We start from the raw sequence: 17,609 nt of genomic DNA on the forward strand, positions 1-17,609 counted from the left end.
ATAAGTAAGTTATTGGCTTATTCATGGCTCAGAACAGAATGATACCCTCGATATTTTGTGTTGGATATTTATCAGGTATTATTTCTCAATTTTTAGCATTAATGTGTACCAACACTCCATCCAGTAATCTTCTACAGGTGGGAATAGCATGATGTATATCATATCTGCCATGGGCGGTGCAGTTGAATCCATTACTTATACGATAGGTGCTTGTAACATCCGTGAATTTGCAGAAAGTCGTTTCTCTTATCTATCATATTAATAAGGTGCCGTTTCCTTACTCTCATATTCTTATCGCTCAAAATATTTTCGCATGCTATCAATTCGTTAAATATGTTAACTAATGGTGTAGCCAGGAAATAATTTCGGAGGTAGTCCTTTCGTTACCGAATTGCGCAATTCGAGAAGAAATTATTTTTTCCTTCCAGAAGGTCACGTCAATAATGTAGACTCACCTATTTCTTGTCTCTATTCTCCCCTATTGGTTTCCCTTCCCTCCAGAAATGGCGACATGATCTGCAATGTGTAAATTACGTTCTAATGTTACCCCAAATCTTTGTGGGAAACGTGCACCTTTGTAATAATAATATTAAATTGCAAGTACAAAGGTGAGACTGTAAATTTTTTGTTTCCAATATTCTTAAACACAAATTAAAATTACACTGAGAATTAAATTAATAAATTGTTTAAATGAGTCAATTTACTTTGTGGGAGTACAATTTTAAGGGCCTGTACATTTTCCTGAGAGACTTTGCAATATTTTTTTATAAATATGTACTCTTTGGTACTCATTAATTATATTTATTGACTCTAATTAAATATGTATGAGTTGGCGTCCATAAAAAAATAGCAGGATGCACCTCCTGCAATAATTTTTCACCCGGGGAAATGATGCTCATTTAGTGAAAAAAATGTGGGTCATACGACGACATTCTTCATCCATCCGAGAAAGACTGTTTCTGTCGCTAATCTTGCTTATAGATTGATCAGCAACGGGCCTATTTCTGTGGCGAACACTCATCAAAGAGAAGGAGATATTGAGCGGGCGTGGATTTCGTTTTTTAGGCCGGAACTTTTTATGTTCACGTTGTTGTTGACTGGGGCTCCGTTGACTTTGACCTCTCTCCAGTGATAGTCCCCCCCCCCCCCACCTCAAGCGAGAGAGTCGGTTCATTGACGGTGGCGTCGCGCGGCGGAGTGTGGTCTCACAGATCGCGACAGACCTCAACTCGGAGAAGTAGCTTCCTCTAGACCTCTCTGATCGCTCGCTTGCGTCAAGCGTTCTTTTGCCGCGCCGTGGAGTCCATCCGCGCTGATCGGTCCAGCTTGCGCGACTGTTGCAGATTTTAAAGTTGAGTCCGTCGGACTTTAAGGTTGGTGCTGTACATTTGTTTCCCTCTTCTCTGATTCTTGTTTTTTCCCCTCGTTTGCCCATTTTTCGTTCTTCTTTGAATCATCCGGCGAACTGACATTCGGAACACCGCACCGGGGCTATGATATCCCGCTGCTTACATCTTTCTTGTTTGGCGCTTTCTAGACCGTTACCTCGCTTTAACAATAGGCATAATAATCATTCAAGATATCAATAACGACGAATTATCTTCATAATTTAAACTTTCTCAGGTTGTTTTTGTTTAAATTTAATCTAGAGCGAAAAAGGCATCTACTCTAACGAGTCCACATTACGCTTTTTTATCAGCTGAAATCATATTTAACTCGCCAGAAATTGTGTTTTTTTCAGCTTTAACCAATAATATGTAACAATAGCACCATCGGTGATTTTTATTCTTTTGTTTTAGAATCACAGTGTATTTTATTTCTGTCGATTAACTACATATTTACTTGCTAGCTCGTCTACCATATAGCCATACTATACGTGATTTTACTTCCCACGAGTAGACGGAATCTCTTTGCTAACCCCGAAGCTCTTCTATTTTCGTCCATTGATTTGAATGATGTCGTTATTTAAGATTTTTCTCTTATTGCTGCGCTCAAAATAATGCCAGAATTTGGTGGTCAACTCGATCCGGTCGTGTCTATTGTCACTTCTGTCATCATCAGGCCTCCGTCTTCACGGTCCCCGACTGCACTGACTGCCCCCATGGCGCTCCAAGACTTAGAGGGAATACCCAACGCCCCGCACTTCCGCGAGCCAGACCTTATTGTATTACCATTTAATTTTCGGAGAAATCCCGCGGGAGCAATCATCCTTCTAGCCGCCACCAATTTCAAAGGGTTCAATGCACTCGAGACGCAGACGACAGAAGGGCGTTAGGAATGATCAGATATTTCGACTGGGTTCATATGCGCCCACGGCACCGTGGTCAGTCTTGAATTTAAATTGACCCACTGCTAATATTTCGAAGAAGGATCATTACCAAACCTAGCGAAACTATGCATTTAACATCAGCAGGAGGGAAATATTTGTTAAAGATACATATGCGTGCTAATCTCACAATAACAACAATCAAAATACCGTTATAATTTCTGTTGGCGCGTTTCACGCGTTTATTATGCCACCAACCTCGCCAAGATTTTGTTTATTCTGCTACCATATGATTATATATTTCCTCATAGCAACGATCACATTGACGATATCGCCCGTATTTGTCGTTATTAGTGAGTGTTACTTGTCGATGAAAAATACCGTTCACGAGAGGACCTTTTTGATGTAATAATCGACATTGGTATTTAATAACATTCTTCTAGTCTGTGTAGCTGAATTCTATAGTGTTTGAATCAGTATTTTTCTCTAGAGTGTAGAAAACAGTCACGTGCAAGCGACGGTTTGGAATTGTTTCAGCTGTCTTTATAGCCCCTTCCCTGCCGTGTTAGTGCAACTTTCGGTGCGTTGGACTGGACGACAATGTAAGTTATAAGGAATACATGATGTTTATTTAAAGTGTATCGTCTTTTGAGGAGTTGGCAATTTTAAATACTCTAAATAAAGTTACCGCAGTTATTCTGTCAATAAACGGCCTCTTATTATTCCTTAATCGACTCCATGAAAGCAATAGGTCAAAAGTCACGGAACTGTATCACGGTCGAAACTGATTCCTTTTCTTTAAAACAAGGGAAGATGGTTTTCGATAACCTTATCTGTTATTTCACATTATGAATTAGCATGCGAGATTCTACTGAGAATTAGATAGAGTAGATTCCACAATTCAGTGAGTTTCGCCCCTGTCATCAGGACAGATGTAGTGCTAATGCGTGTCGTATCGCCTATGTTAAAGTGTCATTACTTTCTTAAGAAAATTTGTTTAAAAAAATTAGAAAATTATCAATCCGATTTTAATACCTTGAAGACTTACAAAAGCGTACAAAAAGGGTCAAATCAAAAACCCGAATAAGAAAAGTGCTATTAATGTGGGTTCTATCCAAATACATTCCTTAATTTTTATAACACTTAAAACCGAAAAAATCTGATGTGTAATCGTTTTTAAACATTAAGAAAGACTTAAAATAAAGTATATTAAATTACATATTTATTAATATAAGTGAATGCTGGGCATTAGACACGTCATATTATATGTAAACATTCATAGAAGTCATCAAGATTGCATAAACTTAATATGTGAATTTAAAGCATTCGTCTGTTTGGAAACTAGAAGCATATCTCTTAAAGAGGATTTTGATCCTCTTATGCTCAATGTGCTTCAAAAGTTTTGTAGCTTTATGCGCATTGCTCTAAAGCTTGTCTGGCAATCTTCCTTGTTGATAGTGGATGACTGACTCTTCTTCGTAAACTGCAAAAGGCACGTGAATTTGGAAATACCTCTTGCCAGGTATTCGGTGATGTGTATCAAGCAGGAAAGCTGCCATGTTATCCCCGAGCCATTGCTTCCTTACTTATTTCTTTCAGATTAAAATTTTAACCTTCGTGTCCACATTTTTCTGTTTGCAGAAAAATATGTGTATATAAATAAATACTTTAACTTATTCCTAAATATTCCAGCAGTTTTAAACTGACAATGTGCATAGAAACGATGATTTTGGTAAGTCCCCTCCTAGGCAGACCATTTTGGGAATTCATACTCCCTCCCTTACTACACATCCTTTGTAACAGTGTTTCGTATGTTTGTTACGCTATTGCGTTGTCGTTTGTCCGCCCCAAGTCAGGGGGAATCAGCTGTTCCAAAGTTATTTCGTTTATAATAAAAATGTCAAGGCGTTTCGATTTCAGCAATATTTGAAATTTAGGTTGTCAAATTGTTTACTGTTTTACTTTTTGTATTGTTGAAAAGTTGTTGTGAAAAATCTATTTATAGTACCGTCGCATTTTCTTGTTGTTATGCTACCATACTATCAAAAAGACTGAAAACTTGTGGAGAACTGTGTTTCTCCGGATTTTATTGATTGATTCCTGCATTTTTTGTCATTAACAGCATTGAAATGGCATTGCGGACGATAATGAGATGGAACGAAGTTGGAGGAAGGAACTCTTGGAAATATTTTGGAGTGTTGAACTTATACAAAAATTCCCTAGTTCCTAAACAATGTGTTCATAAACTAGCAACCGAAATAAATGACATTGGACCAGCCGAAGTTCTACGGGCGAAGGTTGAAAGTGGAGAACTTCTCCCGGATGAATTCCAAAAGAGGGTAGCAGATAGTCTACAGCAGGTGTACGGTGAAATTCAGGTGAGAACTTGAATTAAGTAAGACTGAGGAATTGTTGTGGAGATAAATTTGATGAACTGCATGAGTAATGCGACTAAAATGCAGACCAAACTAAGACGGTGACTGCATGCCATACGTGACAAGTGATTTATTGTTTTGAAATGAAATTGTTTCAATCCCCTAGGGTTACTCGCCCCCGGAAAGAGGAGGTATATTCAGCAGATGGCTAAGTCCTAAAAAGAAGGGTGAAGATGCCGAGAGGGAAGCGCTCAAGGGAACCCCCGGAGTCCCTAAGGGTGTATACTTGCATGGGGCGGTTGGAGGAGGAAAAACAATGCTGATGGACCTTTTTTATGGGTGCGTGCCTCTCCCGAAAGCAGCGGGAGGCCGTGTTGGTGGTAAAAGGCGTGTTCATTTTCACTCCTTCATGCTGGATGTGCATTCAAGAATCCACGACGTGAAGCGGAACATGGTTGCCAGAGATCACAGAAGTACTCAACCCCAACCATATGACCCTATCCCCCCCGTGGCATTGTCCATCAGCAAAGAGTCGTGGCTTATTTGTTTTGACGAATTTCAGGTAATTTTTCCATCGTAAAATATTTCTTATTGTAAAGGAATACTTCTAGGGTTGAATATTGAATTGATTAATGGCTCAATCATTATGAATAAAAAATCTTACAGGTTACGGACATAGGAGATGCCATGGTGCTCAAACGGTTATTTACTGAATTGTTTCGAAATGGTGTTGTAATGGTGGCCACATCCAATCGACCGCCAGAAGATCTCTACAAAAATGGTTTGCAACGCTCGAACTTCCTGCCCTTCATTGGAGTTCTTAAAGCTCACTGTAACGTTATTGGGCTAGACTCCGGAGTAGATTATAGATTGAAATCATTGCCTTCGGAAACTAAAAACTATTTTGTGTACGTATTTATGCCAGGACTTGGGAATAAACAATGTCTGAAACTTTAACATTATTATTCAATTATATGTCTAATGTAATGCATATAGTAATGCTAATACATATCTAATGTAATGCAATTAGTATCATTTTATCTAGCTTCATTCATTAAATTTCTTTCAGTACTTCTGAATGTGATGCAAATAACGAAATGGATAAAGTTTTTAAATTCCTGTGCTCAATGGAAAATGATATCATTCGACCACGCACAATCAACATTAAGGGAAGAAACGTTACTTTTAGTAAAACTTGTGGCCAGGTTGCTGACTGCACTTTTACTGAGTTGTGTGACAGGGTATGTATTGCAGTTGTTTTCAAAAGCAGAAGATGGTTGGATGTGTATGCACCATGATTGTTGGCTCTAATTATAGCTATGATGGCTAACTATTTTACCTCACTACATCAGTATTTTCATGTTTCAGTATATTTTTATATTTTAGATTATCATATGATTATGTACACATTTGTCTCACACAAAGAAGATCTACAATTAGCATTAGTAATAATAACTAAAGGATGAAATTATCTTCTTGCCATGTTGATGAAGCTCTTTCTGCATAATGGAAAGTTAATGCATGTTTGTTATGACAATATCCATTCAGTGCTGCATGTTGTAATATTTAAAGAATATATTTTTTCCAGCCCCTCGGTCCAAGTGATTACCTTCAACTGTCTCAAGCATTCCACACGGTGCTATTAAGGGATGTACCACAGCTTAGCTTGAGAACCAAGTCACAGGCCAGACGGTTCATCACTCTCATTGATACACTCTATGACAATAAGGTGAGGAATACATTAATATCATTGTTTTGGGAAAGTAATGTCATTTGTTGGCACAGGCACCAGTGCCCACTTTCCTGTATTGTAAGGGGCAAAGTAATGCTGTAGAGGTAGCATAACTAGAGATTATGCATATCTAAGATTTTACCGCTATTGGTTTTAAGTTAAACTTCTGTTTAATTAGGAGAAATCGACATTATCATCTGAAGTCCTTGCCCTTGGATATTTTCATATTTTAAAGTATTTCAAATTTAATTATAATTAATTGTAGCCTATCAGTTAAGGTAGATTTTGGCTAGACACTGTCTAACCACTGTTTCATTTCTAAGTCTCATGTTCGTAACATTATGTTAACATACACCATAATTAAACTATCTTCATATCTGCATACTCTCTGCCAACTTTACATCCATTTAATATGGTGATCATAAATGAAATCATAGTATATTTGATTGTAAAGTGAATATTATGAAATATTGACTAATAATTATTGTATAAGTTATGGTGATGTTGTTTAAAAAATTTAATTCTAAAAGCTCATTGCTTTTGGTTGAAAAACTTTTTGCTCAGTGTTCATACTAGCCTTTAGATACCACTGTAAAATAGTATTGAAAGATTTTATTGTTTCAGTGTTTATTCTTCAGTCTTTTTGCTCGATCTCCTCTCTAATACATCCTCCTGCATGCTAACTTGCAATATCACTTTGAAAATTCAACCTTGCAAATGATCTACTAAATTTTGAGTTAAATTGGGTAGAAATAACTACCATTCTGAGAAGATAAATCAGCAATTTGAGTGATGACATATACCCTAGTTATTACATACAATTAATCTTTGGGAAAATTAATAATTTGTTCTTGATATTTTGAAAGACCCATGGGAAAAGTGATATTGCTCTATGTCAATGCAGCTCACAATTTTCAAAATTATACGAGGGTCATCCGGAAAGTAGTACCCGTTCGTGAAATAAAGACACAAAAGTAAATATTAACAAACATAAAAAATTTTATTTGAAAGAGGATACTTTAAACTACTTCTCAACATAATCTCCAAGCAAATTAAGGCATTTGTCATAACGTGTGACAAGTTTCTGTATTCCTGCTGCATAGTCCTTCGCTGCCAGCTCATTGAGATACGCGAGGGACCCATCTTGCACAAATTTTTGCATAATGCAGATGGTGTTTAACAATTTCATGAACAATTGTTCGAGAAACATTGGGAAAATGCTCACAGATGTCATCAATTGTGACGCGCCGATCGTTCCTCACGAATTCGTCAACTGAGCTCACCAGTTGGTCTGTAATGACAGACGGTCTCTCCGAACGCTCATCGTCGTGTGTGTTCCCCCTCCCCATGTTGAAGTTGCGACACCACCGCCGAACAGACGACTCGTCCATTACATTGTCTCCATACACCTCCTTTAATTGGCGATGAATATCACATGGGCGAACGTTTCTTGCATTGAGGAATTTAATCACTGCCCTCACTTCACAACTGGCGGCGTTCTCAATTTTTTTAAACATTGTAAACAATCACAGAAACAACACAGGCAATGCTAGCGTCACGCAACTTGGCTCAGAGAAGGCAGACAAGCCACTGAAGCTATCTGACCTCGTCCAGCGGCTACTCGCGTCGTCAGCACTTCATGCGGCACGAACGGGTACTACTTTCCGGATGACCCTCGTAATTTCTCCATAAATTTCTACTAAAGAGTTTCTACATCTCATTGCAGGTTAGGGTTGTGATATCATCTGATGTTCCTCATCGTCAGCTGTTTCGAGTGGCAAGAGCAGAGGAGGATACTGTCGGGGAGCTGGATGCCAACCGAACTCTAATGGATGACCTTGACATTCAAGTTGGCTCAGTACGTCATAATTTTTTAAATGAGTATTGTATTTTTTCAAAGCATGCATGTTTCCTGCATGTTAATGCAGAATGAAGTCGGGGAGAAAATGATAGTTGCAAAAAGTTTAAATATGTTAATTGCTTCTACCTACGTTATAAATTCAGTGACTGCATTCATAAAACTTGTAGGTTGATTTGATTAGTGACAATATAACTCACCTCTAACTAAGGCTTGTAGCAATTGGGAATTGCTAGCATGAAACAGTTTCTGGCGTCACTTGGTGGAAATTCTTCATATTGAAATTAAATTTAAAATACTTCGCCTTTCCACATAAACCACTTTTATTACTACCTAGGTTTTGTTATGGTATAACATCATCAGGTCACGATGTCATCATGATGTTATACCATAACGAAGCCTAGGTTGTAATAAAAGTGGTTTATGTGGAAAGGCGAAGTATTTTAAATTTAATTTCAATTGCTAGCATACTTAGCTGATTCCTTTTTCTCGGGTTTGTGGGGTTCCCGTCAAAAAAGAATGGTGCATTATCATGTGGGCATTTAGGCATAACTTCATTAGCATGGTGGGTCAAGCTGGTCCCATGTAGGTTCAGGTAAAGCCAACATGGTTGCAACCTGTGTGCATGTAGTCAAATATATCATCGAGTATTTTAGTGAGGATGAACTCAACATCAAAAGTATGCTAACCACAACGTGAATATTAGCTGAAACATACATTTTGACCAAAAATATCAATTAAATCATGGGCTTGAGTACTTATTGGCCAAAGAGAGAATATTTAGAACAGTTTTTTTTTGTAATTACTGCAGAAAATGGCTCAAATCTGAATGTAAAAGCAAACGGCTGGAATATTCTATAAATATTTTAGCATATGGCAGGAAGTGCTCAAAATATTCCTATTTCTTTTGGAAAAACTATAGATGAACTTGTATTAATGAGTTAGAAAAGTTTAAATGACTTCATTGCCAAATTACCTCCTGAATCTAGAACATCAATAGCTTGAGTTCAGAAGTTTCAAATTGATATAATGTAATTCCTGTATTCGCTAATGAACATATTCCCAAATGCTCATGTTAATTTAGTGATCAATTCACCAAGGTTTAAAGCTCTGCATGCATGATTGGATACAAGATGAGCATACAATTTTACACAATCACAAAGTCTGCTAGTATTGCTGCCCAAAATGTTTTAACTGTGAAGTAATTTACCAGAAGCCAATGCTACTGGATCATAAAAAGCTATTCAAATCAACCCTTGTTTACTATCTCATGTTCATTATAGATATTTGTTGCAGAGAGAAATGAGTGCAAATTGTTTCTCGCAGGAATAAGCCTGAATATTCCCTGGAATGTTGTTATACCATTTATTTAAGTTGTTCAAAATATTTGAATTTTCATTTGCCCTCTTTTATGCCACCTTATGGCGATCAATAGGAAGAATTTTGCTGTGGATTGTTGGGTAAATGCCATTCAAACAGCTCTAGGTTTTTAAAAGAGCAATGTCATTTTTAAGTGTTCATACACAAAGGTTTTCAAACAATTATGAAAGCAATGAGATCTTACTATTATATGTGTGGTATGATACTTGCATATTATATGTACTTGAATAGGTATTGTATTTTTTCAGGAAAATGCTTCAGCCAATATCTTCACCGGAGAAGAAGAAGTTTTTGCTTTCGATAGGACAGTATCCAGATTATCAGAAATGCAAACAAGTGAATACTGGGAACAGTGGGAGAAGCATAGATAAACTGTGGTCCTGAATATAGAGATGACTTTTAAGTTGGGCGTGGGCCCATTCCATCATTTTAGTTGCTTAGGAATGATGGACAGTGTGAAAAACTTTTAACTTCAGCTTCAGTGCTTAACTCTGAAGTGTGCATTAGAATTATTTGCACACTTCTTAAAAAAAAGTGTTATTTTTGTGAAAGAGATAATAATGAACAATTGAGGATGATGAAATGCCTTTATGATGCAAACTCATGTCGTATGTATTTTTAGAAATTTGATTATTTATGAACACCTCGAATTAAATGCCATGGGATGAAATTGCAGTATTAACTGTGGCTGTAATAAATCTGAAACCATTTAATTTGAGCATGCATTTTTATCTGAAGAAAAAAATTCCATGTTCAAAATTATATGAATGGGGAGGTAAGCTCTTCATTCTTTTGTCTACTGAGCACAGATTTAAAAATAACTATGCTGGGCATTTTAATGGCGAAGTATTTCCCGCTGATTGCATTGAACATGAATATCTACTTGTCAATGTATAACTACTTTTTCCAATTTTATGTTCTTGTCAGCATCTTGACAAAAGAGAAAAAATTTCTTAGCCTACTTATTATTAAGCAAGTTCAGTTCAATATGTTTTGCTTACTTAAGTTTCAACAGCTGAGCAGTGTTTTGAAATTCCTTGTGTGGATTTGAAATGTACTGAGCCTTAAATTTCCGTAAATATATCTATTCAGAATTTTTGAGTGATTTCAAACAATTAAGGAAAGGAATAGTCTACACGCAGGGATTTCATTGCCTAATGAGAAATAAGTTATAAAATATTTACGAATAATTTCATATTTATTCTCTTGGACAGCTAGTATTTTAAGTTTTGATAACGCTGAATATACTTATCATGACATCACCATTATAAAATGCAGAGTTGTGTACATAATTTGTTACTGTACTATCAAAAAATTTCTTATCTTTTGGTAGATATTAATAATGTGTACACTTATACATTTCTTTGAATTTGCTTCAATATAATCGATAAGCAGTTACTTTCTATCATTTGCTACTTAAAATGCTTTGCTATGGATGAATATTTTTTATGCATTTTACAGAAGGAACCCATTTTAAAGGTTTTGATATCACTATTTCATGGTTTAAGGAAAATGATTTTCTTTTCATCTTTCAAACAGTATCCAGTACTTATAACTATTCGCCTAAGGGCTCAGTTAGCCAACATGGTACTTAACACACATGTGTAAGCTTTACAAGGAATTATTTTCAATTCTTTTTAAGTCTGTGCCAGACCGTTTGTGACATTTAATTTGCCTAAAATTTCAGGGTTAGTATTAAAGAGTGAATATTTGCTTGTTATTTATTTTTTGTAGACTGTATATATTATTTTTTCAAAAATGTACATAGTGTTAATATATACTGTATTAAGGTTAAAATATATATTACTGTTACTAATATTCCAAGACTTTTATTTAAACCACGAAAAAGCTCATTAGATTGTGATGCTCACCTCAAGTCAATTGTAGTGCATGATATCACAAAGTAAATGCAAATCATAGCAAAATGTGCACATTTTTTTATACCAAAAAAATACCTCATCCACTTTGTAATGGATTTATTACCAATATTATGGAGGATTACAGAGATTTCAATAAAATAGAAATCAAGAATTGAAGACCCTGCACCTATATCAAATGCAACTTTATATTCTTTATAGTAAGAATTTTCGTGGTGAACTATTTAGTCCCTTTGTTAGTGACCAGCATACATTGCAAGCATAAAATGTGAACATTAGCAAAAACAAGGAAGACCCATATCTTGCTTTTACATGGATAATTGAGAAAAATATTTATTCAACTATCTGTATGCTGTGAACACTATGTAATTCTCTTCCATTGTAAATAAAAGGCAAAGAATTAAGTAAGTTTCGTGTGTGAACTATGTCTGAGTGCAGGAGTAGTTTTTATACAGATTGTGGGGTTTTATGATAACTGTACAATATTATTAGAGTTAGGCAGACTTATTTGAGACATGAAAGCATTGAGAGCTCACAGAAGTTTTTACTTTGACAATAATATTGCTAGTGCATGCACCTTCCATTTGAAAAAATTTTATGGACCAAGCATTCACATGAATATTGAAAAGGTTGGAAAATATGGTTTTGTGTCACAATATCCAGTTATTAAAATTATATTAGCTGTCAGTAGATACTAACAGTAAATTAACTGTAGCAATGAATTTTAAGTAATTCCCTTTAATTCTAGTGTTGATGAAAAACTATGGATTCAAATTTGTTTTGGAAATTGAGTATTCATGATTAGTAAAAATTCTTTGTCTTTGGTTTAACTGAAACTTACCAAATTTACAAATTTTGTTAACTAGACTATCAACTTTTGTGCGTGGCAAGTAGCGCCAAAGGGTTGGTGGATCTTCTGAGATCCACCAACCCTTTGGCGCCCCCCCGTGACAAATTTCCCAATATTTCCCCAACTTGCAACCACCCCCGATGTAAAACCTGTCCTCTTATTATGCCTACTCCCCTCTCCCTACATCCCCTCATAGCCCCCCCACCTCGTTCCCACGCTAATTGCCTCTCAAAAAACATTATTTATCTTTTATCATGCAAACATTGCACTTCCTTCTACATAGGTGAATGCATTACCCCCTTATCCATCCGAATGAATAATCACCGGTACTCCTGTAATTCTGCCTCACTATCTTCTCTTCCTATCCCTTCACACGCCAATTCCCACAACCTTTCATTCGACCAGTGTTTTTCCCTCAGCATCCTAGAATCCCTACCTGATTCAGCTACCAACATAGAGGTGAGAACTCGTGAATCCGCCTACATACTATCCTTCCGTTCCTTTAAAATTCCCACCCTTAACCGCCATATTTAATTTCCCTCCCAGCATTCCCTCCACACCTCCCCTCCACACCTCCCCTCCACGCCCATAACTCTTTCCCCTCTCCTGATCCATAGCATATTTTCAGTCTCTCTTGAAAAAGGCCCCTGAGAGGGCCGAAAGCTCGAACAATTTACCGTGTAAGTGTTCTTTTATATGTGTCTATTCTTTTCTATTTGTGTTATGTTGTGTCAGCCCATTTTATATATATATATATATATATATATATATATATATATATATATATATATATATATATATATATATATATATATATATATATACATACTCATTTATATAGAAACAGATATAAGGAAAAGGGATAGGAACACACATAAAGGACGAACACAATAAAGGTGGGGTTAAGAGCATCCGCCCGGCAAGTGGAAAGATCCGGTGTTCGAGTCCCGGTCAAGGAAATATTTTTACTCTTGTGATCCGTTCGATTCAGCCTTCTCCACCTTTATTGTGTTCGTCCTTTATGTGTGTTCCTATCCCTTATATCTGTTTATATATAAATGAGTATTTATTTGCCGTTTGGCGGGATTTTGTATTAGAATGTGTGTGTGTGTATATATATATACATACTCATTTATATAGAAACAGATATAAGGAAAAGGGATAGGAATATATATATATATATATATATATATATATATATATATATATATATATATATATATATATATATATATATATATATATATATATTGTGATTTGGTTTTGAAATATTTGCCAATGGTAATGTTTTTCAGGAAGCATGAGATACGGCTACCATATATGTATAATAATAGTATGTAGTATTCCATTATTCATATATACATAATCTATAGCATAATGATATGAGGAGCTGTTTGGTAGGTGGCTATTCAAATTTAATTTGAGCATCAACAAGAAGAAAACTAAAATCAATCCTTGTTTGTGGAAGAAAGAAGCTGACATATCATGTCAATACATACTACAGATATCATAAGTCAAGGAGTGAAACTAGAGTAATTGGAATCATCCATCTACATGGACAGTAGTATAATTTTGGATGATAGAAGTTCAAGCAAAGAATAGCTCAGGCTAAAAAGAAGCACCTAATCTGTACAAAGATTCTGAAGTTAAAAACAAGGAAGCAGTTCATCAAAACCTTTGTATGGAGCTCTTAAGTATCAGAGACATTGGACGTTGGAAAAGTGGACCAATGAAGAAGAGAAGCCTTTGAAACATGGTGCTGGATGAAAATGTTATGATTAACTGGACAGGGAAAGCGAGTAATGAGGAAGTATATAAAAGAGCCGATGAGGAAATATATAAAAGCACCAACGTAGAAAGGATTATACGGGGAACTCTACTGCACAGAACTAAATGAATTGGACACAACTTGAGGCACAGTGGATTAGAAGCAAGGTAGGAGGGAAGTTGATGGTAGGGTTCCTCTAGTGAGACTTATAGACAAGTACATAGGACAAATTAAGAAAAACATAAAACCGAGCAGCTATCAGGGTATGAGGGAATTAATAATGAATAGGGAAGAATTGAGGTCTGCCATAAACCTATTTAGGATTGAAATACTGACCATGATTCAAATCTGGGCAAGCTGTGTCCTTGTCTAAATGAAATGCTTAAGTCTTTGTGTATATAGTATATTCAAAGTAAAGTCAGGATCAGATTTTGCCGTATGGAGCTAGAATGCACTGGTTGGAAGGCATTACTTTTCTGAGGGAGAAGAAGAGGCAGAATTACAAAAGAGGGCACCGGTTCTTCAGTAAACCAATCTCCATTGAATAAGAGAAAGTTTGGATCTTTTTGCAGTGTATGATGATACTTTTCCTGTATTATTTCTTAGACTAGACAATAGACATTATTAAAGAGGTGCCTTCTAATATTCCAGTGTTCAGGACCTCGATAAAAAGCATCCCCATTAAAATGGACAAATTTATTTTTGTTATAAAAGCATAATTAATGTTTTGGGTTAGCCCATTCATATTTTTCTTGATAAATAATTTCTTTTAATAAATTTTTGAAAAATATCTGTTAAATAAAATGTACACGACAATTTTTTTAAGTGAAATAAAAAAAAGAATACCTTTTGCAGACTTAACATTGGACTTTTCTTTTGACTTCAGGTCAGGGAAGATACTTCCTTTATATTCTCATTATGAAGAAGAATTGCATGCAAACCAGGAAAATTTTACTGCTGCTATGTTAAATTTTACTTTAAATTACTGAATTGAGTTCTATATTTCTTGAAACCTTGAAATATTGGGCCATCTTTCATGGCAAAGCATATATTTAAAGTTTTCAAAGCCTTCAAATTTGGCTTCTGAAAAATACATCAGATTAATGTGTTGAATTTTTTTTAAATCTCCACATAATTTCAAAACTTCAAGCTTATTTTAAAAAATATAGCATTTTCATAATTACATTGATTAACTGATAATTTGCTCTTCTTATGAGTAAATATTTCCTTATGTGCACTAAATATTCATTCTATGGGAGCCTTGGATGACCAGGGTGGGTTTTATAAATGTTCTTTTCCCTCCAGTCTTGAATTCTGCTGCTGTAGTACTACACAGTTTTGCTAGCTATAGCAGTCCCTCCTGTGACCAAAGCTGTTCAAGCTTTTCTGTTGATATATGTGAATTTCTGTAGGACAAGCCTTGCTTTTTACTGAACAAGCACAGGCACTTTGTTAATTGCACTCAGCAGTGTGAAGTGCCAAGTCAGTGATCTGCCCATTGCAGTTACTCCACTTGCTGTAATCTGTGTGTTGTGAGCTATCATTCATAACCCTGTTATAAAGAAAGTTATTATTATTATTGGTGTTCTACTGGTTTAGGTAGGTTTTTGGTGAACACAGCATATAAAGTGATACAGCAATATATTAACTTGCCTATCCTAACAAAACACAACCTGACATCTGACATTACGGTAAGTCCCCCTTCAAATTTACATACTTCCTCCCATCATTCTATCCAACACACCCATTCTATTCCTACCCCTTCCTTGTATGCCTAACATTCTCACCTCTATTACAGTCTCTAGCTTTCCATTGGAGATCAAAATGCTCTGCCTCCATCTTTCTTGCTTCCTTTAGAGTTCTCCCGACAATCATTTCTTCTCCCCCCCCCCCCCACAAATATGGATATCATTTTTTTTCCTTTCTCTCCATTTCATCTTTTCTATTATTCTCCTCACCCACACTTCAAAAGCCTTCAACTTATGCCTTCTTACTTCAGTAACCATGTTTCAATGCTATACAAAACCATGCTCCATGTCATCCTTTTGACCAGTCTTTTATAATCCTTACTCAATACCCCTGTCATCAGTTCCCTCTGCCTTGTGAAAGCTTCTTTGCCTAATACAATTCTTCTTTTGTCCCAACTACATACCTTGACAATTTTGGTCCAAAACACTTCCAATGTATAGAGGCTGTTCCACAAGCTCAAGTCCTGTTTTAATATTTAAGCCAGCTAACCTTTCACTAAACTAGCTTTACACAGAAGGTTGCAAACTATTATAATCATAAAAAATGTCATATTATGTGAAAACAGAAGAATGGATGAGACACTATGAATGGCTCTTATATGTCAGTGTATTATTTTTGAATGAACTGTACTGTATTTAATGGCATTAAAGCATCCAAAACCTCAAATTACCATCTTTTAGCAAAACATGTCATGCATATTAGTCGAAAATGTATTCCTTGCCGGTAGGTGTTAAAATTCATGGATTAGTTGCCTTCATAATCAATCCGGTGTCTTCTCTTCCTCCATTAGGGTAGGTACTCCATTGCCTTAGGATAGGTACATCAGGAGGTGGGAGATTGAGGCTTGTGGGATGTACTGAGGAGGAGGGGTCTAAGATGGTGTGGAGGGTGAGTGTAATTGGGAAGATAGTGGTTATAAAAGATGAGGACATAATGAGAGAGAGGGATCTGGGAAGGATGACAGGATTGGGAGGGAAGCAGATTTGGAATGGGGAGAGGAAAGAGGCTGTTACTGAAAGAGGCATCCCGTTAATGGGTAATCACTCTCACAGGCATGTAATACATGGTGCAGTAACATTTCTTTTAAGTCCTGGCCAAAGTAAACTGATTTAACAATAGTTAGGGTTAAATCAAATGGTCTTTGTAAGGTACAAAGTCTGATCCCTCTATTACCTTTTTGAGGCATCTATGCACTAACCCCTTCCTGCCCATGAACATGAGCATCCCCTCCAATCGGATGAGATGGAGCCCACTGGAGCCCTTGTATGGTGGGCCTTAATGTTAGTGTGGTTTTCAGTCAATCAGAGACCAGCCAGATATGAAGTAAAATATAGATTTTTCACGAGAAAATAAAAAACACCATGTATTAGATTGGTTTGAATTTTCAAATGTTAGCTCGCAAATTAACAAGATGGTAAGGTTATTTTATTAGAGAACGCAGGGTAATAAGTTTTTTTCTGCTTACAAGGCGAGAATTTATTGCTTCCGTTGTAGAGTATGTAGAATATTATGTACATTATTACAAATCAGACGTGGTTTTGTACTGTTATCAAGGTTGATAATGGCGCACTTTATAGAAGCCATGTGATTCGTGAAAGCCTGTGATTCCACCTGTTTGAATGAAGTTTGATTTTATAAATTTTATGAAATTTTAATACCATGGAGAGAGAAAGTTTGGGATGGCTTCAAGTATTATATTTAATCATGGAATTAAAATAATTTTAAATATTCATTGACATTCATTCTTCACTTGT

General features: G+C 36.0%; 1 protein-coding gene across 2 annotated transcripts; it reads left to right on the forward strand.

The window, feature by feature from the left end:
• The first annotated feature begins 1,210 nt into the window (after positions 1-1,210).
• Positions 1,211-11,429, forward strand: LOC139700945 (putative ATPase N2B). Of its 2 annotated transcripts, none has more exons than XM_071599446.1 (8): positions 1,211-1,373; positions 4,389-4,644; positions 4,808-5,203; positions 5,308-5,549; positions 5,711-5,882; positions 6,230-6,370; positions 8,100-8,231; positions 9,860-11,429. In XM_071599446.1, exons 2-8 carry the CDS (start codon positions 4,396-4,398, stop codon positions 9,980-9,982), a joined length of 1,455 nt encoding a protein of 484 aa, XP_071455547.1. In that variant the 5' UTR covers positions 1,211-1,373; positions 4,389-4,395; the 3' UTR covers positions 9,983-11,429. The 2 variants fall into 2 exon arrangements, with proteins under 2 accessions (XP_071455547.1, XP_071455548.1); XM_071599447.1 differs by lacking the exon at positions 1,211-1,373 and adding an exon at positions 4,106-4,203.
• Positions 11,430-17,609: the final 6,180 nt, after the last annotated feature.

Source organism: Hetaerina americana, unplaced genomic scaffold, assembly GCF_022747635.1.
Source record: "Hetaerina americana unplaced genomic scaffold, ioHetAmer1.1.p SCAF_11, whole genome shotgun sequence".
In the NCBI taxonomy this organism is placed as follows: domain Eukaryota; kingdom Metazoa; phylum Arthropoda; class Insecta; order Odonata; family Calopterygidae; genus Hetaerina; species Hetaerina americana.

Bases quoted from the DNA above. Each gene is read 5' to 3' on its own strand.
- LOC139700945 (XM_071599446.1), top strand. From the start codon at position 4,396: ATGGCATTGCGGACGATAATGAGATGGAACGAAGTTGGAGGAAGGAAC. The intron at 4,645-4,807 runs GTGAGAACTTGA...TCAATCCCCTAG, and splicing joins AGGTGTACGGTGAAATTCAG to GGTTACTCGCCCCCGGAAAG. The intron at 6,371-8,099 runs GTGAGGAATACA...ATCTCATTGCAG, and splicing joins ATACACTCTATGACAATAAG to GTTAGGGTTGTGATATCATC.